This window comes from Lutjanus erythropterus, chromosome 21, assembly GCF_056507025.1.
Source record: "Lutjanus erythropterus isolate fLutEry1 chromosome 21, fLutEry1.hap2, whole genome shotgun sequence".
In the NCBI taxonomy this organism is placed as follows: Eukaryota; Metazoa; Chordata; class Actinopteri; order Lutjaniformes; family Lutjanidae; genus Lutjanus; species Lutjanus erythropterus.
Window position 1 is genome coordinate 10,674,833 of NC_139337.1, and position 27,191 is coordinate 10,702,023.

At 39.4% G+C, this 27,191-nt stretch overlaps 1 protein-coding gene across 1 annotated transcript in view; it reads right to left on the minus strand.

Annotated features, from left to right (window-relative positions):
• Positions 1–592: 592 nt before the first annotated feature.
• olfm3a (olfactomedin 3a) overlaps positions 593–27,191 on the minus strand; it is a 34,206-nt gene continuing 7,607 nt past the window's right edge. The window contains exons 2-6 of the mRNA XM_084747021.1: positions 9,623–9,766; positions 7,442–7,597; positions 4,617–4,836; positions 2,974–3,080; positions 593–1,859 (exon numbers count right to left, since the gene is read on the minus strand). Of these exons, the coding sequence (XP_084603147.1) occupies positions 1,182–1,859; positions 2,974–3,080; positions 4,617–4,836; positions 7,442–7,597; positions 9,623–9,766 (1,305 nt within the window). The 3' untranslated portion in view covers positions 593–1,181. The remainder of the gene's footprint in view (positions 1,860–2,973; positions 3,081–4,616; positions 4,837–7,441; positions 7,598–9,622; positions 9,767–27,191) is intronic.

Here is a 27,191-nt window from a genome sequence, read left to right on the forward strand (position 1 = left end):
TTCAACTGACTTTATAAAGGCTAATTTTGTTTTGTTGCATTGTTTTTATTTTTTCCGGTACTGATGACAGCCTGCCAGAATATCAGGTCTGAGATTGAACCATCCAAAAACATGGATGAACCATGGTTCATTTTGATCCAAGAACAAGACCAACTCCTTCAGTTGGACCAAGGTTCAGTTGTTCAGTCTGGACTGTGGTCTCAGGGAGGTTTCACGCTTGTCATTTTGGTTCAGATCAAACTGCAAAGTCCAAAAGTCTCTAACTGCTATCCATTCTCACTTCTTCAGATTGTCCTCCAATCCCTTGGTAATAGAAGAAAGCGGTGATCACATTATGCTATTGAAAGGTGTGACAAATTGTGTTCCCGCATCTTTTATATCCCAAAAAGCTCTATGAAAAGGGAAAACACCTGTAGTATACAATTAATGATTGGTAACAGATGTTTCAGTGTGGGAATAGTTCAATAATTTGAGTACGCTAAAATCAAAGACAGGCTCCCCGAGAGCTTATTGTTTTTCCATCAGATCAACGCAGATAACAATTTTACCAGCCAAAACCATTTGAATGAAATGTACAATATTTTAATTTAATGAAAATGCACAGATATTCTCCAATGGTTTTGTTTTTATAAAAAATACAAATGTTCTTCTTCCACAGAGACATACATAACAGCAATATGTTACAGGCCAATCTTTAAAAGAATGGTAACTATATTTTATAATCAGCTAACTTTACTGTACATGGTAGCAAATATGAAGGAGAGGTTGCCTTTAAGGTTTAAATACTTTTAAATAGACTTTTAAATAGACAAAAATGCAGTTTGCACTGTAAGCAAAACAGCAACAAAAACACAGCTCTATTTATAGGAAATCACAGCAGACAAAATGTGGACATTCATGCAAAAACCTGTCAAAAGTCTTCGGCTAGCAGGCCCAATACAGCAAATAAGGCATACCAGTCTGATCAGCAGCAAATGAAACGTGTAAAAAAAAAATGTATATGTTTTTTAGTAAGGTATCAAGTCATGTGTGTCCATGCTCAGCACAGCCAAGAATCCAGAACCACAAATCTGAAAAGTTCAAGTCGCGGCAAGTCCATTTCAGACAAAAGAAAACATGAGTAATTAGGAGGTCCTTGTATCACAAATGATGGTGCTTTAGTAGTGATTGGAAAAGTGTGTTTAAGAGTCATCATCAGTTTTTATAACATGGAATAGGGTAACATTGAATATTACCTGGTGTCCATTATTCCAAGCATACAGTGCCCTCTCTCTGGCGTTGTAGTCAAGCATGGAGATATGAAAGTACTGGTTATGGAAAGGAATGTCTATGTATTCGTACGTTGAAGTCTTGGTAGAGTAAGCGTAGTAAACCTTTGCTCCCGACAGGTGAGAGTTAGTGATATAGAGTGTCCCACAGATCATGAACGATTCACCCGCGTTCCTTTTGGAGTACTCGGTGTTCCACGTCTTCAGGACGTGCAGGGTGTCGGGGTCGATCTGGGAGATGACAACATTTCCGGCATTTTGATTTGTCGCGTACACAACCCACATTCCCAGTTCGTCAGCCATGACGTCGATGTCGGAGTACCCCCCCCATGTGTATGGGTACATGTTGTGGAACCCGGCGAACTCCAAAGCTCTCTGGGCCAGCACACTGCCTGTCTCGAAGCTGTACTTGACAATAATGTTGCTCTGGTATTTGTTGTAATAAAGCGATCCATTGTAGACGATGTGATTGGTTCCCTCCCATTTAAATGGGAGGCTGTAGGTTCGGGAAACCACTCCTGCTACAAAGTCGTCTATTGTCTTGTACTCTCGTACAATCTTGCTGTTGGTGTAACTGTCCATATACCAGACCTACATCAGAGAGGATGAAGAGAACTGGTAGTGAGAAACAGACTTACATAGCTTGAGAAACATGTCAACCATCAAAAATAAACTTTATTTGAAGTGGTGTGCATAAGACTGTCATAACCATCTGTTTGTCATTTGGTCAATTATGTCATCTTGCAAAGTTAACATTGTTTGAGATGTTTTCATGTCATGAAAACTTGACATATAAAACTCAGAGAATCTGTTGTGGTTGGTTTTGACACTGGCTGTCGAGAGACCATTGTAAGTGTGTCATGAATATTTTCCTTGACCCCAAGTAAAGTAGTACATTTTGGATTTGTCATTAAGATATTTTATTATAAAGCCCTAGGTTGCCAGGAGACAAACCCAGCAAGAACACCACCTTGTTACTTTATTCCCTGTCAAAACATTTTCATTTTTGTCTTTGTTTATGTCAAGTTATTAGAACAAAGACATTTAAAACAATGTCAACATTACATAAAAACATGTTAAATGTCCGTCATGAACATTTTCCTTGACCTCAAGTAAAGTGGTACATTTTGGACTTGTCATAAAGATGTAGTTAACTTTTATTACTCGGTCAGATGCTTTTGCAACTGTGTCATGAATGAACTTCCTGGACCTGGAGGTAGCCACTTAATTAGCTGACTCAGCCCTGCAGTGCCTAGAGCCAAACCCATCAAGAAAACCACCTCTGTACTGTATTCCCTGTTTCAAAGATATTTTTGTCTCGGTTAATGTCAAGTTGTCATGACAAAAACGTCTCAAACAATTTAAACATCACATTAAAAATTACACAACTGACACTCAAACTTCCACAGATTCCTTCATGTTCATGACAGGTGCCATATCATGGTTATGACTGTCATATCCACACACCTTCAAATTAAGTGTTACCCTTTATCTTTTAAAATTATAACTTTCAACATAATTTATACGATTCTATAAAAGCAATGCAGTTTAAAATTAGCATAGCTGAAGTCAAAACCCAAACCATGGTAACTGTTAGTCCCATCTTGAGCTGTTGTGATATTCTGCCTATACTCTGAACACATAACACAGATACTGTACACACAGCTCAGCCCTTGGAAAGCCCTCCCCTGCTTTCATAACTCACCCTGTTGTTTCTGGTGGATGCTAGAGGATCAGTCATCCATGCCCCAAACCGGGTTCCAGATGTCTTTATTGTAACAGGTCCAGTGATTTTCATTAATTTCCCACACGCTGTTAATAAAGAAATGCAGCGATAAGATGTGCTGTGGTGGTTTTTGTCTCTAACTAGATTTCTCAAGCCAATTTCATGCCTGTGCCACCAGAGAGTGTGCCCTCTGTGCATACTAAGATAGCACTGGCAGCGAGCTGCTTTATTTAACTTGAAGCATAATGGTGCAACTGCTGTTTGTAGCTAAAGGCAATTCAGCTTTCTCATGCCTGGCCCATTTTATTTCCTTTAAGGCACCTGAAGACAACGTGTACACAGACCTCATGTATCATCAGAATCTTTAGTTACGAACTGATTATTTCTACAGTTGATTTGCTTTGAACATTACCAGTTAGGGCAGTTAGTCTTTAATAACAATAAAATGTAAATGTACAGCAGTGTATCTAACGTATGCTGCACCTTTTATACTTTTTATACATTATAGACTGTAGCAGTGCCATTTAGCTAGTTCTCCCATCTACACTCACTGGCCACTTCATCAGGTTCACTTGTACGATCTGAGCCGATGTAACAGCGCTGACAAAAATTGCCTTTCAACTGATAATCATCTTGAGTTTTGACTGATGCTGTCACTGAGCTATTATATTACCTATGTGTTTATTATCAAGATCATAATGTGGACCTAATAATTACTTTTCAACAAAAGCTGAAAAATTATAAGCTTCATAAAAGCAGCATTTATGGCAGAGCTCTGATACTGGATCACAGTAGATTTTGTAAGTATACCTAATGAAGTAGCCGGTGAGTTTATAGCTTCCATAAAAACTGTAATATAGAATAAAAGAATCCCCAGTGTTTTCACTTAATTTTACCTTCAAGATGTGGTCTTATTTCACCACTGTCGAGAAAATGTGCAGGAAACACATTTAATAAATGGTTGGCTGACTAATTAATAGTTTATATAGACAAATTCACTGTAGAGTTCGTGCATGCTGTGGTTGGAGATATTAAGTCCACAAACCCCCTTCTCTGCCCATTATGAGGCAATTGTTGCTTTCAGAGGAGTTCTTTTAAAGATTTTGGAAATGGTTGTTGTTTGAAGGCCCAAATGCTGCCAATACACCAAACACTCCACAAGAACAGAAACAAAAAAAGCTTCTTTTTCTTCACTGGCATGAGACTGAGGTGAAAACACATCGCTGTTAAACACATTTTTTAAAAGAAAAAAAAATTGGTGTGGGATATAAGGGAAAACAACTGAGGAAATTCAGTGCAAGTAGGCTCATAAAGTAATCTGCTTTATGTATGTGCTTTTTAATGAGCACAGACCACACTTGTTTGTGGTCTTACACTCAAATACCACAAGGAAATCAAGGTATAGAATATTGTTCTGTCTTTTAAATCTACATTTCCCCTATGGCTACTTTCTTCAGCAGCAACAAAACAACAGCATACAATGATAAAAAAAAAAGACTTTTGCAATCACAGTAACATGACTGACAGTTTAAGGCATCATGCAGATATTATAATACAATGCTGTACTTTTTATTTACTAGTACGATTGCCAGTGCACATTCGCTCATGCATTGAAAACTTACTTAGTTTGCCCATACAGCTGCGGAGCCTGCTGTCCAGTCGCAGAACACGCTGATAGAGCTCATCGTAGTCATAGGCCCCGAGCTCTTCCTGGATGCCTGTCAGCACCGCAGACAGGTTCCTGATTTCCTCCTTGAACTGGGAGATGAGTGCCGCATCCATCTTGTACTGTTCCAGCACGGGGATCAACGGCTTCAGCTCGTCCATCTTGTCCTTAAGCTCCTGCAGAAGTGACAGTGACAGCAGCAGAAATGGAAAACAGAGAGAGGTGGGGGGATTGTGGATAGGTGTGATGATCAGGGGACAAACCGAATCACAGCTTGGTTGACAGAGGTCCTGCTTCAGTACAGTACATGTTAAGAGGGATAGCTCGTATTATTTGATGGGGGTTATATGAGGCACTTATAAATAGTCAGTGTATTTGTTATGGTTGATGGAAATCGGCACGCCTCCAGTCTGGAGAAGCAGAGAGGTACGCCAGCTCAGCAGCTAAGCAATGAACAGCAGCGGACAGCATCAGCATGAAAAGGTGTTTCAGCCACTTTAAAAAGGTTCACCTAAAAAAAAAAAATCAGTTTAAGTGTATGCTATATTTAGGATATTTTCACCACTTTACCTTGCCATCAAACAGCATTTTTGCTGACAGGAAACCACTATTATATAAGCCAAACATCACCTTTGACAAATGAACCAAACTCCATAGGCGAAATCAGTAATTTTAGCTTGCAGAACACAGAAGTTTCTGGTCTACCACTGGCTCAGTTTTTCTTTTATTTTGTATATCTTATTGTGTGACTTTGGTGACTCTGAACAAGCCTTCAAATACTGAAGTTAAAAAATAGCACAGACAAACTAACAGATTGAGGCAGCTGTATACCAGCAACTCCTGTGTTCTGTGAGCTAAAATGACTGATTTCTCCTATGGAGTTTTGAAAGTTTGGAGAGAGCACTATTTGGGCTTATATAACAGTGGTTTCCTGTCACAAAAAGACTGTCTGACTGCAAAGTAAAGCAGTGAAAATATTAAGTATAGCATACACTTAAACTGATATTGATTTTTTAGGCGGCGGTGGCTAAAATACCCTTAGTTGCAGTGCTTATCTTCCATGATGATGCCCCTCTTGGCTTCTCCAAACTGAGGGCTTCTCCAAACAACATCCATTGAAGGTAATACACTATAGGTAAGTCCTTCATACAACAACACATCAAATAACCCAAACTATTCCTTTAAGTATGCGTTATTTAAAGAATACACCTATGTATAGGAACAGTGGAACACTGGTAACAGTTTAGGAATCATACTTGTTTGTCCAGTGCTTGATGCCGACACATTAGCATATCTCAAGTGACAGTAAGTGACTAGTAATATTCATCATGAGAAAGCAGACTGACCTTACAGTATGTACTGTATGAAGCACTTAATGGAACTATTAGCCAGCCATGAAGAAATTATCTCTTCATTTTTTTTTTTGTTGCATTTATTTTAAAACCCTTTCAGCATGTGAAAAGCCACGTAATTTCTCCACCATATATTTACCAGGTCAACTAGAAAGGGTGTAATTTCCTAAATGTACGTCTATCCCTGTATTTAACTACACTTTGCATGCTCTATTCAGCATTGTTGGTTGACAAGCTTCTTTTCTAATGCCATGGCTTTATTTCTGATGTTCTTGCCATGCTAGTGGTTGCTCCACACAGTTATTTTTCCAACTCATTCAGTGTCTTACAGCTTGCCACACCAGAGATATTCCTACTCCCATACCAGCTGTTCTGTGCAATCCACACAGGGCAACTGCAGCAGAAAAGCAGACTCTGAAACAACCAAAGATGTAAGCACTTTTTAAATCAGAGAGCTTCTGAATATTTTGTAGTGTATGAATTCTTTATTTTTATGTTCAGAAAAGGTCTGCACACTAAAAAAAAGAATGTATGTTGGCTCCTCAGCTTCCTATCCCGGCTTTCCTCAACAACCTGCTCCAAATGAAGGGGAAGAGATCCATTTGCCAGTTGGATATAACTGTCAAAACGTGGAAAGACACAACCACAGTGATGATACAACATTTTGGAGTCCTGATGCTAACAGACTTCAGCATTCTATTAGTGGCTGTGTAAAAGACCAAGAAGACTGTGTTGTGTAGTTATCAGCCAACTGGAAATTGCTGTCTGATGAGTCAATCCAGTAAATATGACACTAGCACCAGTTTAGCATAACGACTGGAAACAGGGAAAACACCTAGCCTCACGCATAGACAGTAGAATAAGTGGATGGCAATTCCAAATCTGAAAGCTAAAGCCAATGCCGAAGCATCTTAAACTTGCTTTCTTTCTAAATGCAGCTTCACTGGCTACAAAAAGAAGTCTGACCGTATGAAGTCTTGTAAGAAAATTAGTTTTAAGTCTTCTTCTATACGGCATGATGTGCATTTTGTAAATTATGGTCTTATTTACAGTGAAATAGACAATTAATCAGGGTATGCTTTTGGGCAGCGTGACTGTGTGATTGACAGGTCATTTCCCACAAGTCCATTCAGTGCAACACACAGGGCTCCAGGGCTACATTGCCAATTTCTCATTTAAAATGTTTTCAGGATCATAATTTAGTGTGCTGTTTAGGTGTAACACATTGTGTCTTGTTTGTTTAAACTGTACAAAAACCAAAGTGGTGGTGACAACAAAACTTAAAGATGCTGGACAGAAACTACTAGCTTAGACAGAGCCAGGCTAGCACTTTCCCCATTTCTGGTCTTTTCCAGTTACAAAGCAAATAGAAAAGATTCATTGAACATTTGATTAAACCAGGGTATGATTAAATGAGACTGTAGATTACCTGGAAGTTTCTGGCCATGATGGATTTCCTGTCATCCTCAATTTGTCTGAACTTGGTCCTCAGGCCCTTCATCTGATTCTCCATCTTCATGACATATTGGAAATCCCTCTGGGTCCGCAGGTTCAGCACCTCAATGGACTGAGACATGTTCTGCACCTAGAATAAAACAAGCCATTATAAATAATCATCTAAAGCAGGCTTACTATTTGCAAACTGGACATTTAGTAGTATAGTGTAGTATAGCACAGTAGGGTACACTGGGAACAGTTGCAACAGGGGGCGGTTGCTATTATCTTATTCTTCCAATCAGAAACATGCTGGAGTGATGATAATCAAACTGTACAGGCAAGTTAAGGGTCTTCACATGAGAAGACTCACCGCAGACAGGCAAAGCACAGCGCTACAACTGCTACATCCTGGCTGCCTGATATACAAATGGCTGAGCTACCTTTAGCTCTGGATTTAACTAAGTTCATAAACTATATGATTCACAAATCTTACAGCCCGACCTGACTGTTCACATTTTGTTAGGCATTATGTTTACTAGTGAGATCGTAGCCTCTTTTTGTGTTGTGCTATAGAGACTGGGGAACCCTGAAACACTTTTCTTCGTCGTGTCTGGAAGGGAAACCCCGATTTGCGAAACTCTTGCGAGATTTGTTCCTTCCTTGCGGCATTGCAGAAGCAATAAAATGATCACTCGAGATCTTCCACGGATCTGGTTGTCCCTTCAAACCTTGACCATCATCATCACATACAGCTGTTATGTCTTTGGTTGCACTTTGAAAGGTCAGCAGCAAACAAGGTCGAAGTTCAATGGCAGATCCAAGTGGGGCGCCACGCTGAGGGTAGCGGTTTTGTCGGGCACCACCACTCCCGCCACGGGAAAACAATGGGCCAGCCAGCGCAAAGGGTTTTTGCCCCTGATCATGTGTTGCAGCCATTAGACCCACCACCCACCAGAAAAACAGAAGACATATTCAACATCTTCTGCAGCATTTATTCAAACATGAGATATGAAATGAAAAAGTATTTTTTTCAATTAGTTAGTATTTCTGTCATTCTGTTTTGACCTTATTTATATTATAAGTAGAGGTTCAGTATCATCTGTAACATCTGCCAACACAATATCTCAAGATCGGCCAAACAAACAAAAATCAATAAATGTTATTTCAAAAAATATTGTTAAATAAATAAATAACACTATGATATTACTGTAAAACAATGCATATTTACTGATTACTATGCTTACTGAGACAAAAAACAAAAGTTAAATGGTGAAATTTAATGTATTTTTAATATACTGTAACCATCCCCTGATCAGGGCTGGCTAAATGCATAGGCCATATAAGCGGTCGCCCAGGGCGCCAACATCTGGTGGGCGCTAGTCACCCTCAAAGGAAAAATTCAAAAATAAATACATCAATAAATAAAAGTTTGCCCTGCCTTTGTTATTTTGTGCCTGGAGGTAGCAAATAAACATATAAAAAATAAAGAAAGCAATACACTTTGCACCCCTGTTCCTCTTCTGCCCTGCTTACTCCTGGCCTGGCCTGGTCAAGAGGCAGATATTTATTTTAATATTTTATTACATAATGAAACGGTCCAGCCCTCAGGTGTGCAAGGGAGAAAACGAAGAGAGGAGCAGGAGGAGGAGGAGAAGAGCCCAAAAGAGGTATGCTATCTTGTGTGAAGAGTAACACTCTGTTTTGTGTGTAGATGTTTCTTTTGTAGTAATTTGCTAGCTAAGCAACAATAAAGCAAGAAAACAATGTATGGTATACTATGATATACTATAGTATGGTATAGTATGGTATAGTATAGTTAACTCAACACTTGAATAGATAACATCCTTTCTGTCCTTCTTTCCTTTCACTGCAGCTAATTGAAAGTCACTTTGATGAGTTGTCCCTCCTGAGCCTCTGCGTGTTCCTGAGCGTGTAAGAGGCTATTGTTGAAAAAGAGCGAACGTGGCAAAGCCTAGCAGCAGCATACCGGCGTTCAATTCACTTGATAAAACATCCAGTACCGCAGTATTACACTCGTCAAAAAGACAGTAAAGCTTGTAGAGATGTGTTCCCTCATCATTCCTATCTTTAACGGGAGAGTGTGTTTGCTTGTATGTGTGTGGGCATGCTGCTGCTCTGAGGTGGTAAATATCCCCCCATTACATGTGCTTACCTTCTCTAGTAGCTGGCGGAGCTGTCTGCTCTTGGCATCTCTGGAGCACAGGCTCTGTTCCGGTGCCACCACTGTGCAGATACAGCGGCCATCAGCATCCTGGGCCGAGCTGTACACCTGCCAGCCCTCCTTTGGGCCAATAGTCTGCAAGCACAAACAAATACTGTAAATATTCACATTCAAGCCATTGATACATATTTATGTGACTTTGTTTGTCTTTGGAAAGCTGTTAAGCTGAAGTAATTCTAAGTGTAGCAACGAAGACAAGCTGCCACAGATGTGCCCACTTTGAAAAAAGCAAGGTAGACAATGTGCAGCACACTCTTCTCTTAATACAATTATACCACTGATAACTGCTTCGTAAATTGGCCGTCTCATAGGTTCAGCATTTTTTTTAACCTTTATTTATTCGGGGTAGGTAACTGAGAGCTCTTTTTCACACATTCACACAGTTGCACATTCACATTCATATATAGTTGATGATTTCTAAGCATAGACAAAGGTGTACCCCAAGGTTCACTGTTGGGTCCATTTTGTTTTAGTGTCTATTAATAATTAGGGGTGTCACACTTTTGTTATTAAATCATAATTGATCAAAATGAGCTTTCAGTTTCAATAATCAAAATCAAAGGTAGAATCAGTGATTCTTTTTCCCTCAACCCCTGCCTTCCTGAATCTTCAAGCATGTGTCATAAGAAAAAAACAACACTTCGAAGGCAACACAGTGTAGCTTATTGGCTGTTATATCACACTTGATACCATACAGACCACATGTGTCAAACTCAAGGCCTGTGGGCCATATCTGGCCTGGCTCTTCATTTTATGTGGCCTGTGAGAGCAAATAATATGATCTGTGCAATATAGCTCTATGCTGCATTACGGAAGTATGGTGTCCACAAACTACGTGTCCCAGAATGTGTCCCGATTTTTTTATCTGAGCACTAAAGGTGTCCAGTCACTACATGTCAGTATGCACTAGATACCTTTTTAATATCATATAGCTTTTCCCCGCTGTATCCAGCAGTTGTGCTCTAAGTGTCTGGTTGTAGCTAGTAATGATAATAGCAGTAGTCTAGCAAAATTTAATTTTTAAGCAAATAGCCTTTGGATTTTGACTTTGGAACCTTGCTTGTAAGCTCAGGCTACATTAACTGAAATAAACCTCAGGCTATTGTGACTTTATTACCCATGGGCCTATTAATCAATATATTTCATTATTTAAATAAATTGTATAGTGGTTGTACACTTAATTGTCTGCTTGCCATTGTATTTCCTAAGCGTCTGTTTCCAGAACTAGTTATTACTAAAACCAATAATAATTTGCAGAGGCAATTATAAATATGATAACAAGTACATACATTACATACATACATTTACAGCCGGCCCTTTGATGACCACCATAAAGCTGAGGTGACCCAGAATTAAATTGAGTTACCCTTAATATGGGCCAATTTTTAAACAAGAATCTGAAAATGTAAATGACAGCTGATCTTTACCAATGGAGACTGGATAGTCTAACAATGACATAACCATCAGTGCAACATCAAAAATTCAAATGCAACACTTGGGAGTTCAAATAGAGGATGTGGAGAATTGTGACACTCCTATTAATGTTTCTACAATTAAATAGAAATTAATCTGTAATGCATATTCTGATGCAGTTATTAAAGTATGCAAAAAGCCTCTGTTTTTTGATGTTGGATGCTTTTAAGCTGAACACTGATAAACACCCTGCTTTTCACTATGACTAAACACACTAATTAGTCTCCCATTCCCAGACTAGTACATTAGGTATTACTTTACTGAGATAATCCCCTTATTACAAACATTTGGGCATGTTGACTGCTGACAAATTCTCCTTTTAAGCACATATAAATAAATTCAACAAAAACTTGAGAGGAAACTTCACTTTTACAGGAAAAAAAGACTTTCTCAGGGAGAGGAAAGGAAAGTCAAGCTGTCTCTCACCTCTGTATTACGGACATAATTTATAGACATGTGGCTGCATTCACTCTAAAATGCCTGGAGGCTGTCTGCTCTTCAGCTTGCAGATTTATAACCAGTGATAGCTATTGGGCTTGGAGTATTTTTTAAAGAGAGCTCAGCATTGTGTCTTGGGGAGAAATGTTGACTGTTTTTCTGTCTGTGTTGGAGGGGATCGAAAATTCTGCGTGTTTGTTAACAAAGTCTTTATCCATAAAAGAAGGGAGCACACAAAGGTAGATATGAAGCACCTCATAGATCTAGACAGTGTGTTACTCCCGTATTCACTCATTCATTCGTTCACTCACGCATAAAATCAAGCCCTGACTCCTTCTATTACTGCCTGGTGAGAGTTTTCACTCTCACATGTGACATAGGCAGCCGCGGATTTACCGCTCAGTTTTTGGGGTTTTAAGCAAAAGCATTTCTTAATATCGTGCTGGGCAGGGACCCAGGCAAAAAGTTAACATCCTCGCAAGCTGATAGTCCATGTAGAATGCAGATAAACAAAGTATAATGAGGAATAATGCAAGACTGAACTCTTATATCATTCCAATACAATCATGGACAAGCAAGACAGAGATCTGTTATGCTTTATTGGTGGTAGTAACTAGCAAAAACAAAAAAAAATACTACAGAGTGGATGTGCTATCATGAACCAAGATTATTTTTAATGCTGGGTTATGACTGCATGTAGTGAGCGAGACATCAAGACCAAGTGTGAACCAACCATGACATCACCACTGGTTTGTGTACTGCAGCTTGGGCGTTGCTTGCTTTTAGCTTGATCTTGTGGTTTTTCTTTTGGAAAGCCTAAAAAGAAGACATCACTCTCCAAAGCCTTTATACACAGAGTATTTCTCTTAATACAGCCCTGTGCATACTGCTTTGGATTTCTATATGCATAGAAATCTAAAGCTTGACAGGCCTGCTGTGCTTAGTTACAGTTGCTAAGCTATGACTGAACCGTTTGGGCAAATGGATAATTACCCTGTGTGGGGTGCATGATTTGTCATAACCACATGGGTCAGTATAGATTATCAAAGCAGAAAATAAGTGTTTGTAGAGTGTTGAAAACTAGAGACATGAAGTTTGAACAACTTTAAGGAACTTCCAGTACTTTTTCTCAATTATTCATAGGACCTGTGGCCATGCTCTCCCTAGGAATGGAGAGATTTAGCTGACACTTCAATCAGGCAAAAACAGACAAGCCAGCCTGCAGACGCTTTTGTATTCATATAAATATTCATGTACTTTGCCACCAAGGACTACGCTGGTAAACCTTGTCATCCTCTATAATCCGAGTGACATATCAGAAGAAAAGGAGGTAAATTTGGAAGGATGGGCAGGGGCTTTATGAACAAACAGAAGAGTTGAAGAGGTGGTTATGTAGGTAAACAGTAGCTGGAAGGAAAAAAAAAACAAAAACAAAGAAAAGAGGACAATGCTGACAAAGAACCAGGAAGAGGGACTTGACTGTCAATTAGAGGGAAGAAGATAGAGGTAGAAGTGTAGGTACGCCGGCAGATATATCACTAGAGAGAAGTGCAAAGACAGCAGGCATAAGACGATGAGATGGGGTGAGGGATAAACAGGGAGGGCACCAACGTGTGCTGAGGAGAAAATGAAGGAAAACAAACAGAAGTAAAATAGGGTTTGGCTGATAGATGGCATTGGCTGTACAATCCATCTCACTGATGCTTACCTATTGATTAAAAATCACTTACGAATGCATGACAGCGAAGACATAAAAGAGTGCTTCTATACAAGCACTGACTGACATGATTTATTTGATCAAGCAGAAGTATGGCTGCATCATGCATGTTTTACCTTGTGCAATTTAATAACATTGTATTTTACTTATAGAACTGTGTTGGTGACAAGGCGGAGGCTAATTTTTCAATATTTTCTATCTCTCACTACGTTATATAGAAGAGGATCAGGCTTCAAGGCTACAATGGTTTCACAGAGCAGCGCGCCAAAGTCTAGTCATTAATCATCCTCACAAAACAGCATCCAGCAGCTCAAAGCCCTCCCCAGCCGCCCAGCAGAGTTTTGCTCTCTGTACAGGCATCACACACACACACACACACACACACACACACACACACACACAAATGTATGAGTGGTTACACACAGGCAGTGCTGTATGTGCTGCACACACAAACACATAACAGGTTGCCAAGACACATTCATATTTCCTCTGTAGTTTTTATTCTTGATCCTTCTTTGCCAGGGTTTGACTAACGGCTCTTTGAAGGCTGATGTACAGTAGTCATCAATATTTCGCCAGCAAAATTGCCAACAGATGATATTTTGTGCCAGTATTCAATATGTTTTCAGTCAAAACCGTAAACATCAGTAAAATGTATCACTTCTAAATATTTCATCAAAAAATGTTGCTGAGGCTCCCTTTTTCCGTGTTTCACATGAATTCAAGGGATATTTCAGATTATTTAATGTGGGTTTGTATCAGTATGCAGTGTGTTAGCTACAGTGGATGCCGGTCAACACGCCCCAGTTTGGAGAAGCAGAGAAGCACCAGCATGGAAGCTATGAACTGTTTTTTATTTTAACCACATATAAATGATCCACCTAAAGAAATCAGTATCAGTGTCAGTGTATGCTATATTTAGAATATTTCCACAGTTTTTACCTGACCTTTTCTGCCAGGAAACAGCTGCCATATAAGCCAAATATCGCCCTCTCCAAACAAACCAAACTACATTGGCGAAGTCAGAAATTTTACATCACAAAACATTAGTTGCTACTTTACCACTGCCTTGATCTGTTGTGCTATTTTGTGACTTCAGTGTTTTGTAAGGATACTCTGGATTCACTGAAGTCACACAATAACACCAACTAACTAACAGATGGAGACAGCGGAGGAACAGCAACCTCTGTGTTCTGCAAGGTAAAATTATTGATTTTGCCGATGGAGTTTGGTTGATTTGGAGAGAACGACATTTGGCTTATGTGACATTGGTTTCCCATCAAGTAAAGTGATGAAAACATTCTAAATACAGTGTATAATTAAAGTGATATGGGTGTTTTTTTAAGTGGACCTTTTTAAATGGCTAAAATATCTTTTGTTGCTGTCCCTGTCAACAGCAGTGCATTGCTTAGCTTCAGTGCTGGTACTCATGCTCCTTCTCCAAACTCACAGCATGCCGCCCCACATTCAACTATACGCTGACTGTCAATAAGTAGTTCATATAACCCCACTTCAGATAATCTGAACTATCCCTTTAAAAAATAATCACTTTCCCAATCGGCATTAAGAGGCATGAAATCAGTCTGAGATGTTTTAAGACAGATAAGCAGTGCCTGTCCCTTTACTTCACAATCATTAAATCACTCCATGGAAACACAACACTCGCATCACATATTAACATCTAATTAGTTGTTTGTTTTTTGTATGAACTTCGGACGATTTGCAATCATCTCCCAGCTCTTAAACAGTACTTTTCACTTGCAAAAAAGCTCTTAATTGGCTCTACAACCTTCCACTTTCAGGGTGAGTGAATAAAACCTGAGAAAATACTTACATATTAACTAGTAAACAGACCTGACTAAAAATAAGCACAGTAATAAGCAAAACTATTGTAGAATATAGTGTATTTACATTGAATAAAGGCTGTGAACTTTAAATCTCCCTTCCTGGCGTTTTTAGAAGTTTCTTCTTTAAAACAATACACAGACAGAGGTGTTTCACTGCAGCAAACACATCATGCTGCAGTATAAAACTCAGACAGACTTTATGTGCCATATCTTATATTGCCACTGAAATTGGTTTGTACGTGTTTACTACTCTGACCTCTTTCTGTCTACCAGACAACAACAGCAAGTCTGTTCTTTCAACACTCTTTAAATGTTAAGGATCTTTATGAAGAACACACTTAAGTTTAAAATTGAATGAACTTAATCATTTGGTATCTATTTATTCATTTGTATCCTTTGAACTCCTGAGGATTCTTGAACATGAGTAGGTTTTTTAGGGGTGAGCTCCGTATTCTACAAGCAAACAATAATAGAAACACCTTCACGCAGAATGATACAACAATATCACAAATTAAATGGTAAATGGACAGCATTTATATGGGGCAAAGCGCTTTACAACACATGTCAACATTCACACACACGTTCATAGACAGATGGCAGAGGCTGCCATGCAAGGTGCCAACCTGCTCATGAGGAGTGGTACGGCGTTCTATCCAAAACGCCCCACCATGATTCTACGCTCGCTCACACACCTCATGGCAGAGCCATCAGGAGCAATTTGGGGTTCAGTATCTCGCCCAAGGACACTTTGACATGCAGACTGGACGGGATCAAACCACTGACCTTCTGATTAGTGGATAACCTGCTCTTCCTCCTGAGTCACAGCCACAACGATTAAGGCCTGCAAAATGACCACAGCATCGCCTCTGGATTCTCACCAAAAATGTAACCCTGTGATCTTCAGAAAGGTCAGATTTGTCACTTTATTAGAAACCATCATATTGACCAACTGTTCATGTTAGGGTATCCACCCAACATCCCACAGAGTTATCCAACATTGGCCTGTTATTTGAAAAACAGGCCTCTATTATCGAATGATCTAATGACTCAGAGATTATCAGGCAGTCCACTACCCACTTATAATGAATGATCATGACTTTATTACTTTTATTGCTGCACACAAGGTCAGCCTCACTTCTAGTGCCTATTAATGTTGGACTTTTATGAGGCGACCTGATTGAACTGTGAATTAGCCTTCAAACTCTTCATGCTTCAGTGAGGCCAAGAGTGACGTTTACAGTACTATATATTACGACTGTATCTGTCATCTGGCCAACAAAGTATAACCCGATAAAAGGAAAGAAATGGAGGTATTAATGCAACAATACGACATGAAATCCTCAGTTCTATACATTATTATCCTGTGGCCAGCCACAAGCTGATTGTTTTGTGTTTTGTGTTATGTGTCGTGTTTACTGCAGGACTAGTTTACCGTAAGTGCTTTGGCTTAGTTTAATAATGCTAAAAGGCTGCCATTTTTATTAGGTGCTTTTTAAAACCTGTATTTCTGAAATGCCCGTATAAGAATAATTTATTGACTGGTGTACTCATATAAAGCTGCCTGTGTTGTGCCTGGTTGTAGTCACATTGGAAGCAAGCTTTTATAGCTATAGCTGGCTCTATGGGTGCCAGTTGGTCCATCGTATCACCACTTTGGTCCAAACTAAAATATCTCAACAACTGTTGGATGGAGTGCCATGAAATTTTTGTACGGGAATTCATGGTGCCCAGACAATAAATCCCAATGACTTTGGTGATCCCCTAACTTTGGTCTAGTGCCACCATACAGTTAATATTTTTTGGTTTTAGTGAAATGCCTCAGTTGCCCCAAAATTAGGTACAGTTATGTATGATGTGCTGAGAATGAATCCCCTGACTTGTCGTGTGGCACCAGCAGGTCAAAGTTTTGGATTGGCACAACGTTTTGTACACACAGTTATGGCTCCCAGACAATTTAGTTGAATGACTTTTGTGATCCCCTGACTTTTCCGCTGGCATCATCATTAGGTTGACATCTGTGGTTTAGAGCAAAATGCCTCAACAACCACGAGATGGATTGCAATGAAATTTTGTACAGACATTTATGTCCACTTTAGGATTAAATGTAATAACTTCTCTTTAGTGTCATCACCAGGTCAAAATCTTAATTTGTCCAGTACTTTGGTTACAGAAGAACACAGAAAATGCTGTTTTCAGCCTCTAAAATATAGGGATTTTCTGCTTGTCTCTGTTTATTATCATATTAAACTTGTTTAAACTTGTTATTGTTGGGTTTTGAACTGTCAAAATGAGACATTTGAAGATATCAACTTTGACTTTGAGAAACTGAGATGGACATTTTCACTATTTTCTGAAATTTAGACATTGCAGCTGTAGATTAAACATTTCTGACCCACTTGCAGGACACAAGTGGGACATGGCAAGTGAAAAAAACCAAACATTAACACTGAACTGTGATAGACAAATGTTAGCAAGCTAACACAATAAACTAAGATTACCTGCTAAGTATAGCCTCACAGAACAGCTAGCTTGGGCAAAGACTCTAAGACTCAATTTAGTGTCAGTGCACAGCACAAAACACAGCACCACAGCCCACAGCTGTGGACTGGGGCACACCAAGCTTATTTCTTCCCACTACTACAAACATAAGTCAAAAATCAGAAACCAGATCTCTCCTGGGTTCCCATTGTCACCTCATATTTGACACACTAATACTAACTAATTTTTTCAAAGGTTTCACCTTTCCTTTTCAGGATTTCTTCTCCATAGTGCAACAATTACTAATTTCTCTCAACCACTGGCCCACCTGTGGCCTCTGAATATTCATGCATGATATGGCAACTGCACACTTTGCTTGGAGAAAAACACATATTAATGTTAAAGTTTGTTTATTTCTTGATATGATGAGAGTGGGAGGACATAACCCCAAAATAAACATTTCAGGATCAAGGGGTAGCTTTACAGCTAGCATGTTTTGTATTATTCATGAAATCTTGCTCCAAAAAGCTGCAATCTCTTTACAGTCCCACATGTGGTGAAAAGGTGTGCCTTTAGAATGTTACATTTAGTACAAATATCAGGAATATTATTATTGAACTGATGTAGTTTGGCTGGTGTTTGGTAAAATCACATGCATGCATTATTTTTAATGAGTCTGACCAAAATGTCGGTGGAGCTCCAGACTAATTACCTATAGTAGAGGTAGATGTGAGGCTCATTGAGCAACACAATGAGCTGGAGATTTTGCAGGTTAAATTTAATAGAGGTATTCCCAGAAACAAAAGATTTTTACTTTTAAAAAGATTATCCAGTCAAGCTTAAGCTGCAACATGAAGATCAAGCAGGGCAACAATTTCTTTCAAAGGGTTAGGATGTGAAAAACAATGAGCAGAAATTACCAAATGGTCGGGGCATCATTAAAGGGACAGCCCTGTATTAAACGGGATGAAAGTAGTGAATGTCAGTCGAAATGATTGTCACAACCTCTAACACACAGATGTATTCTTTCTGATCTCACCCTATATCCAAGTACGCCCTAAGTGTGTTAGTGAACCAGCCATGAAATTACCAAAAGTGTGTTTGTCATGTGCCTGATGGAGAAGATACATGTATACCCCTTTTTCCATACACATGTGCTGGCCTGGCTTGACTTTGGTTTGATTTGGCGCATGGTAAAACTACCTGCCTAAAGGTGTCTTGAAACTGAGGATGAGTTTAGCTCAAGTCAAGAGGCTGCAAAACAGCAAATAAACTCTTCGCTTCCTATAAATTCTTCACAATAAAAGTCCCTTGATATTTTATTATTTAAAAGCCTTTATTATGAAGCAGCAAAATCAGGACATGTTGGGTTTTCATCACCAGAAACTTACTAATGCACAGCTGAAAGTGAAAGTGAAAATAAGGCACATAGATATCTGAAAGCAACAGTGATGAAGGAGAAAAACTAAAACTTCAAACCACAGACATTCAGTTAGAAGCTGCAAAAGTACTGTGAGCTGAATGCACAGTACTCGGCTCTCCTTTGTACAAGTTGAGTCGCACCATGTGCTGGCTGCAGACGGTAAGATGTCATCGCAGTCCACTTGGAGCTGGGCCGAACTAGTTTTGGCCTCACTCCAGATATGGTCCATCTCCAGCATAGACTGATGTGTAGTAAGAGGTAATGAAAATACAAATCAGTGCGGCGTGGTTTAAGTTGGCGCAGCCAAAAGTGATACAAATGGACAAGCCCCAATGAGGTCTTAGTCCAGTTTTCACATTTCTTTACCCAGATTTGCTCGTGGAAACATTTTAGAACCAGTAGGAAAATTCATAGCTTCAAAATAAAGCTTTTCTTTTACCTCTTTGTTGGACTTCCACATGATCAGTGAGTACATTTGTTGAAGATGTTCAACTGAAATAGTATACTGTATATATGTCCACCTCCATGTCAGGTTTTAAACAATATAAAATGCTCTGTAAGAAGTAATAAATTGTCTGATATGTTTCAGTTTTTTGCAAAATAAGTTCAAATGCATGGAGTTTACATATATCTCTACACCTTGCCTCCATTTAGTGTTAAAGGAATCATGAATATGCAAATAGCCCCCACCTTCTTCATTTAGTTTTTGTAGAAAACTTGTCACATATTAAGAAAATGTAAAAAAAAAAAAAAAAAGTGTTCCATTAGAAATTGCCAGTCACTGCTGTTATATGTATTCAGCTGGATAATTTTGTTTCTCACAGCTGGCATGCCTCACAAAGGTAGACTTGACTTTTAAAATCATGGATGACTCAGTAAAAACATGCAAAGTCAACAGTGCACCTATGAAGCGTAAACAACAATGATAATGAATTCCTCCCCATGGAAGATATGATTCATGCTCTCCACAGCAGACAGGTATCCTGCCAATTACACAGCTAATTGAATCCCTCTTCTGTTTGTTATTCTGTCATCAACTCGTACTTTGCTTTGGCTACTTTACACTTACCATTAAGTTTGTCCTCATCAACCTTTTTGTGTGATTGAGGGAAAGACTTAGGGGGCTGATGAGGGAGCGAAAGTGAATGGATAGGTAAATATGGGTAATATGGTTAAGACTGAGTTAGTAAATGATGTCGGGGGAGTAAGCCACTGTCATCAGATCCGACTCACTTCCTGTGCCCTCACCCATGTCCTTGAGTGATTTATGATTACAGTTCTGAAAACACTTTTGAGAGGGAATGGATATTCAGTTTTGCTGCTTCCTGCTTTATATTTTTATGCACATTATCTGATTCTAATTTAAAAACCCTTGTTTAGTCAATGTCCTCCTGTCCTTTTTGTCTGCATTCTCTTTATATCAATGTTGTTGGCAGTTTTAGATACATTAGTAGGTTTTATTCTGTGGATATTCTTGCTTTATATTCTTTCAAATACTTTCCACAATGGTAATTTTCCCTACACATTTCTGTCAAATCGCAGCAATTATTATTTGATAGAGGGTATTTTGCTGCTCTTTGCACGCCTGCATGAAAAACTATTTGGACTCTAGCAGTGGAGTGCTTCTGTTTAGTGCTAAGTGGGTCTGTTTTAGCCACTAGATTCTCAGCCCATATACTGTAGCTGACTGCCTGCACCGTAAATGAATCTCCACCCTGCTGAGTATAGCCTTGGTCTCTTGATCTAATTTCTTTTGCCAGCCTCATGATGGCTGATTCCATTTGCTAAGCTGCAGCAGTATGAGTTTGGCAATGTGAGCAGCTCCCCAGAGGGATACCACAGGTGAGAAGCTGGCGCTAAAAAATTAAAAGATTGTCAGTGGCAGAAATCAATCCCGTTATAAATTCAGTGTGGATAAACAGCGTGAGAGGTAACCAACTCCCTCAACGGCATCAGCTGGAGCTGCAGAGAGGCAACAAATGGAAAGACAAATAGTCTAATTCCAAGTTGCCATTCCCATTGTTTTGTCACTGGAGTGTAACATATGGAAGTGGGACCACGTGAGGTTTAATGGCAATGTCTCCAGTGGCACTTTTGTCCCCACAGTTCTCAGTCGTAACAGCCTAAGGGAGGTGTAAGGTGATAGACTGAAAATGCATTTCAGAGGTCTGCCTTAATCACTTCTCCCTTTGTCACCAGTGGATATTAGGGATGCACCTGAATCTGAATACATTATGCGGGTCGGCACAAATAATGTGATGGAAACAAATATTTCTTCTATGTGAAGTTGCTTGTCATTATTCATGACCAAAAAGTTTGCATCTACCTTAATTAATCGCTGATTTAATGCACCACCTGACAAGCATGCTAAGTGATACACTGCTTCAGAAAGTGCAGGTGTGAGAGGGTTTCGTCTTTTTGATTTAAATTTTGATTCCAGCTCAAAAACTTTGAGGAGCGCTCAGCACGGTGGGACAGAGGGGCTGAGCGAGCTGGTTACATCACTACGGACGCAAAGTGGTCTCACTATAAGATTTACTTGGAATGGTCAGGCAGTGATTGTTTAGGACTTTGTGGTGCACAAGACTCATAGAATGATGTTGACAGGTGAGTAACACACAAAACTACTGTGTTGCCTAGCAACGCAGCATCGTCTGTGCGTGACATGTAGTGTACAAAAAGTGTGCAGCTCTATTTGCTTTAATATGTTTGTTTGTGGCTGCAGCAACTGTGGAGTTTATGTTGTTCATACATCTACATGCTGCCTGCGTTGGCGATGTTTTATTCTGCTCTTAAAGAGGCAATTATTTCATTTCTGTAGCCTTAATATTGTTGAGCTTGCCACCGTGCCTACAGGTCCTTTTATTTAGGCCTAGAGTTGGTCACTTGACTTTAATTGTCTGAGTTTGTCTCTATTTCCGGTTAACTGTAGTGAGGCAATACAGAGGAAGGCTGGGTATTTATAACTGATAATCAGTGGTATACACAAGCTGCAAAATCTGTCTGTGCAGATTGAGTTTATTGTCACTTTTAGCATCAGGGCTCAGTGGTGTTGTTCCACTGGTGTTGTTGGTTTGACATTTAATGTAAACACACATAAACACATTTACACAATAAATTCCAAAATGTCATGCAATAATGTTCAGACTACATTTTAACTGACTCTCTGATGTGTAAAATTAACATATCAAGAAATGCAAATGCATTAGAGCTGCAACTATTAATCCGGTAATCGATTATTAATCGATTACAGCCATTTTGCTAATTGATCAATCAGTTTGAGTAATTTTTTGTACCGAAAAAAGTCAAAATGCTTTTTTTCCAGCTTCTTAAATGTGAACATTTTCTACTTTCTTTACTTTTCTAGACAAACAACTATTCCTTGATTAATTAAGAAAATAATCCACCGATTCATCGACTATGAAAATATTTGTTGGTTGCAGCCCCAAAATGCAGAACCATTAAAATTAAAATTATTCTCTTCAATTGCAGGATAGTTTTCTATCTTTACTCTAAAGTTTATATTTCCAATACAAAACAGAATCTTTCAATTTACAAAACTACTTCTTTTCAGTTTCTTTATTGTTCAGTTTAGTTAAAGGGGTGGTGGTGGGGTTCAGTTCATAAAACTTAATGAGGATGTGATAATGTGTTTCATAATTAATTACACATCAATATTAAATCAACTTGATGCTTTGAAGACACAAAAATTAGGTTAGAAAATAAAACATTTGCCTGGTTTAATGTGACTTCAAGTATAATCACACCCACTTCTGGTCTACAGATACAAATAATTTTGTTGAACAGATACAAATAATGATGTCTCTGGTTTGAGGGGGGCTTTTATGCCATTCATTGACAGGACAGCCAAATTGAGGAGAGGAAAGTGGGAGAGAGACCAGGGGGATGACATGCAGCAAAGGGCCACAGCCGCTGCAGGGGACTCACAGCCCAAGGACACACACACTCCACCAACTGAGCCACCAGATAATGACGTCTCTGTGCACCTCTGCTGAATATCTGTGTCCATTATATGGCAAAGCATCAGAATTCTCAATGAAGTTGTTTTTACGGCATTAGTGTGCAGTTATTTGCTTTTCAAAGCAGTAATCAGGCAGGCTACATTTCAGATAACAAATGCGTTGAGTATTCGCCCTGCATCTACTTTGTTTCGCACCCTTTTTTAAACTTGGATTAGCTGATTAAAATTAGCTTTGTGCGAAAACAAAACTTTTTTAAAGCCTTGTTAATAAATTTAGAAACAAATCCAGGTGTCAGTGATGCCAATAAAGCTTAATCTCATATCACAGTAATGCTGCCGTCCTGCCTGCCACAAGACAGAGACCTAAACAGATGCTATCTCTCCAGTCATCTATCAACCTGTCCAAACAAAAACCCACCAGGGTATTGGAGGCAAGTGAAGTGGAATGCGCATGTCAGTACTGTAACTGATGATCATACTGCTTAAATGAGTTAACATTTTAGCTCTAATGGCAGGGGAAGATGAACTTGCATGTGCAGCCAGCTCTGTAACCAGACTGATGCAGACATCTAAGACAGCAATGACAAATGGTAACACCCCTAAACACAGCAGCAACAGCAATCCTGGCAGCTATAATCCCAAGACCAAAAAGGTTCAGTAAGATACCTACAAAGAGATGCTGCATACTATGGATGGAAAAAGGAGGGGAGGGGGGCACACACAGCAAAAGAGAAAGCCATCTTTTCTCTCAGATGTGACTGTGATGAAAGGCGTGCAGGGAGATTAATTTCCTAGAGGCGTGCCACCTTCTTGCCTTCTTTGACCCCAGTGAGGAGAAGATTGAATAGATAATTCTGCAGGAGCCTGGCACATTTTGCCCCAGACAGTCTCTGAATGAGCTACAGCATTATCTTGTTCACACCCTCGTGCTTCTTCTCTCGGGTGTGCTTCAATGAGTTTTCAGACTGAACAAGACGACATGTCACTCATAAGCACCGTGGAGGATGATAATGACACAGTCATCAAACATTATCGGTGGAGTAAAGCTAGTGGACAGCTCCAGGCCACACTGAATGGCACATTGCACACACAAGCAGAATACTAAGCAGCTATGACAGTGCTCTGATGTAAACTTATATGTCAGTATGCTGAAATAAAGGTTGTGGATGATGATGCTGTGTACAACCTCATTTCCAAAGTAGCTGGAACACTGTGTAAAACATAAATAAAAACAGAATGCAATTATTTACAGATACTTTTGGACTTGTATTCAATTGAACAAAGACAAGATATTTCATGTCCAAAGTGATTAACTTGATTATCCTGATTATGCTGAACTAATGTCTCCAACATGTTCCAAAAAAGTTGTTGGCATGTTTACCACTGTGTTACATCACCATTTCTCTTTCCCATTCTTGCTTGAAATATGACTTCAAGTGTTCAGCAGTCCCGGGTCTCTGTTGTCATATTCTGCACTTCATTATTAATGAGAGACAGATCTGTACTGCAGGCAGGCCAGAATATTACCTAAACTCTTTTACTCCTAAACCCTGGTGCTGCACATGTGCAGAATGTGTTTTGCCATCGTCTTGCTGAAATAAGCAGGGATGTCTGTGAAAAAGTTGTCTGGATGGCAGAATATGTTGCTCTAAAACCTGCATGTGCCTTTCAACATTAATGGGTCTTTCACGGAACTGAAAAGACAAAAACAATCTGAAATGTGGACTCATAAGACCACAGCACACTTTTCCACTTTGCGTGAGTCCATCTCAGATGAGCTCAGGCCCCAGAGACGTCTGCAGTTTCCGAATGTTTTCGATACATGACCTTAGCTTCATATGGTAGACTCTTGCATTTGTAGATGCAGCAACGATCTTCGTTTGTCGACAATGGTTTTCCGAAGTGTTCCTGAGTCGATGTAGTATCCTTTATACAATTATGTGGGTTTTTAATGTAGTTTTTTAATGCATTGCTGCCTGAGGGGTCAAAAGTCACAGGTGTCCAATGTTGCCCTTTACATGCAGAGATGTATCTGGATTCTCTGAATCATATTATGGATTGTAGATGGTGAAATCCCCAAACTCCTTGCAGTTTTGTGTTTAGAAATGTTCTTAAACTGTTGGGACTATTTGCCCATGCAGTTTTTCACAAGTGGTAAACCTCACTCCACCCGTCCTTGTGAACCACCGAGCCTTTTCGAGGATGCCGCTTTAATATCATGATGCCATCGCCTGTTATCAATTAATCTGTTTACCTGTCAAAAGTTCCAAACAGCACGGTGGTGCACTGGTTGGCACTGTCGCCTCACAGCAAGAGGAGTTTGCGGCTGGGGCGGGACCTTTCTGTGCAGAGTTTGCGTGTTTTCGTTGTGCCCGTGTGGATTCTCTCCATGTACTCCGGTTTCTTTCCACAGTCCAAAGACATGCAGCCTAATAGGTTAATTTCCCACAGGTATGAATGTGAGTGTGAGTGGTTGTCTGTCTTTTTGTCTCAGTCCTGAGATGAACTGGTGACTTGTCCAAGGTGTACCCCAGCTCTCGCCCAGTGTCAGCTGGGATAGGCTCCAGCCCCCCGTGACCCTTCAAGGATAAATGGTTCCAGACAATGGATGGATGTTTTTGTGAATTCTACTGCTTCCCCAGTCTTTTGTTGCTCCTGTCCCAACTGTTTTGGAAAGTGTTGAGGGTACACAAATATATACAAAAACACAGAAAAACAGTTTGAACATTAAATATCTTGTCTTTGTACTGTATTCAACTGAACACAAGGCAAAAAGTATTTGCAAATAATTTTTATTTGTGCTTTAGACAGTGTCCCGGCTATTTTGAGAATGATGGTTGGATTTTGATTTGTAGATTAGTGTCCACAGTCGACACCAGAATTTTATTGGAGAAGCCTACACAAATATGGCAAATCAATACAGCCAAGATTAAAACACTGGATGATAAGACTGGTGTATTTCAGAAAAATTTCAAGCGCCCTCATCTTAAGCATTACTCTTTTGGGATAAGTTTTACCCGAGGAGACCCTGTAATTGGAGTTTTTGCTTATTATGTTGGTAATTCTAGTGAAGCAGTCTGCCGTGATAAGAACACTCCTTTAAATGATCAAATTAAATCTGTGCCATCAACATGCACGTCTTGGCAACTTCTCAGTGTAAGTGTTTGTAAAGTATGAGCATGCTCATTAGTATTAAAATCTCAACAGTTTTCCAGTCTTGGAAAAGGACAATCCTGCTATATTAATGCCACAGAATCTGCAGAGTTTTTTCCACAAAATGCTGCAGCAAAGTTAGTTCACCTGATTATTTCTTGCTCTTAAGCAACCTTTGAAATTTCTCCCTCTAATTACACTCCGCAGTGGTGTCAGTTAGGGGGAAAAGACTGATACAGAAGCAGAGGAATGTGCCGAAAATCAGATTATGCATAACTTAGGGATGTATGTGTTCACACTGGTTTGGAATCAGCAGAGCTATACGCTATAATTGCAATTCTGGGATTTACTTGGGTAAAATTAATACCATCAAAATACCTCTTTAAACTCTTACATACCATCCCATTAATATTTTCAGTGCATTCCAGGAGGTTCTTTGAAGTTATATTGCTATTTATTTGCTCTAACTGCTTTCCTTAAACTTAATTCCTATGCTTTTCAGTTAGTGATTTTCTTTGAGATACTTTGAATGACCTGCAGCTTCAAGAGAACGTGCCGACACTTGTTGCCACACATAAGAGCAGGACATGTGGGCATGTAACGTAAATACACAGAGAATGTTTGCTGAGAATATGTGCAAAATAGTGAGAAAGAAGCACGTCTTTAATTTGGAGGAAAGAAGCATTTTATACTGTATTGATTGCTGCATTGCAATCTACATTTGGCCATTGACTAAACCCCTCCTTGACAGGCGACTGTCCAGTCAAGCTCAGCCACTGTCACTCGCTATGTGAGGCATGTTAAGCTTTATATTTCTCCTCATGTTGAAGTGATGAGCATGGCTGAGGTAAGTGTGATAGTTGACATTTAAAGGCTGTGGAGGATGTTTCATCTGGCCTTTGTAAAATGAAAGACTCAAGAAGTCTCAGAAATTGATAAAATGTTATATTTATCTACTGCTGCGATTGTTAGAATGACCGGCTTACTTT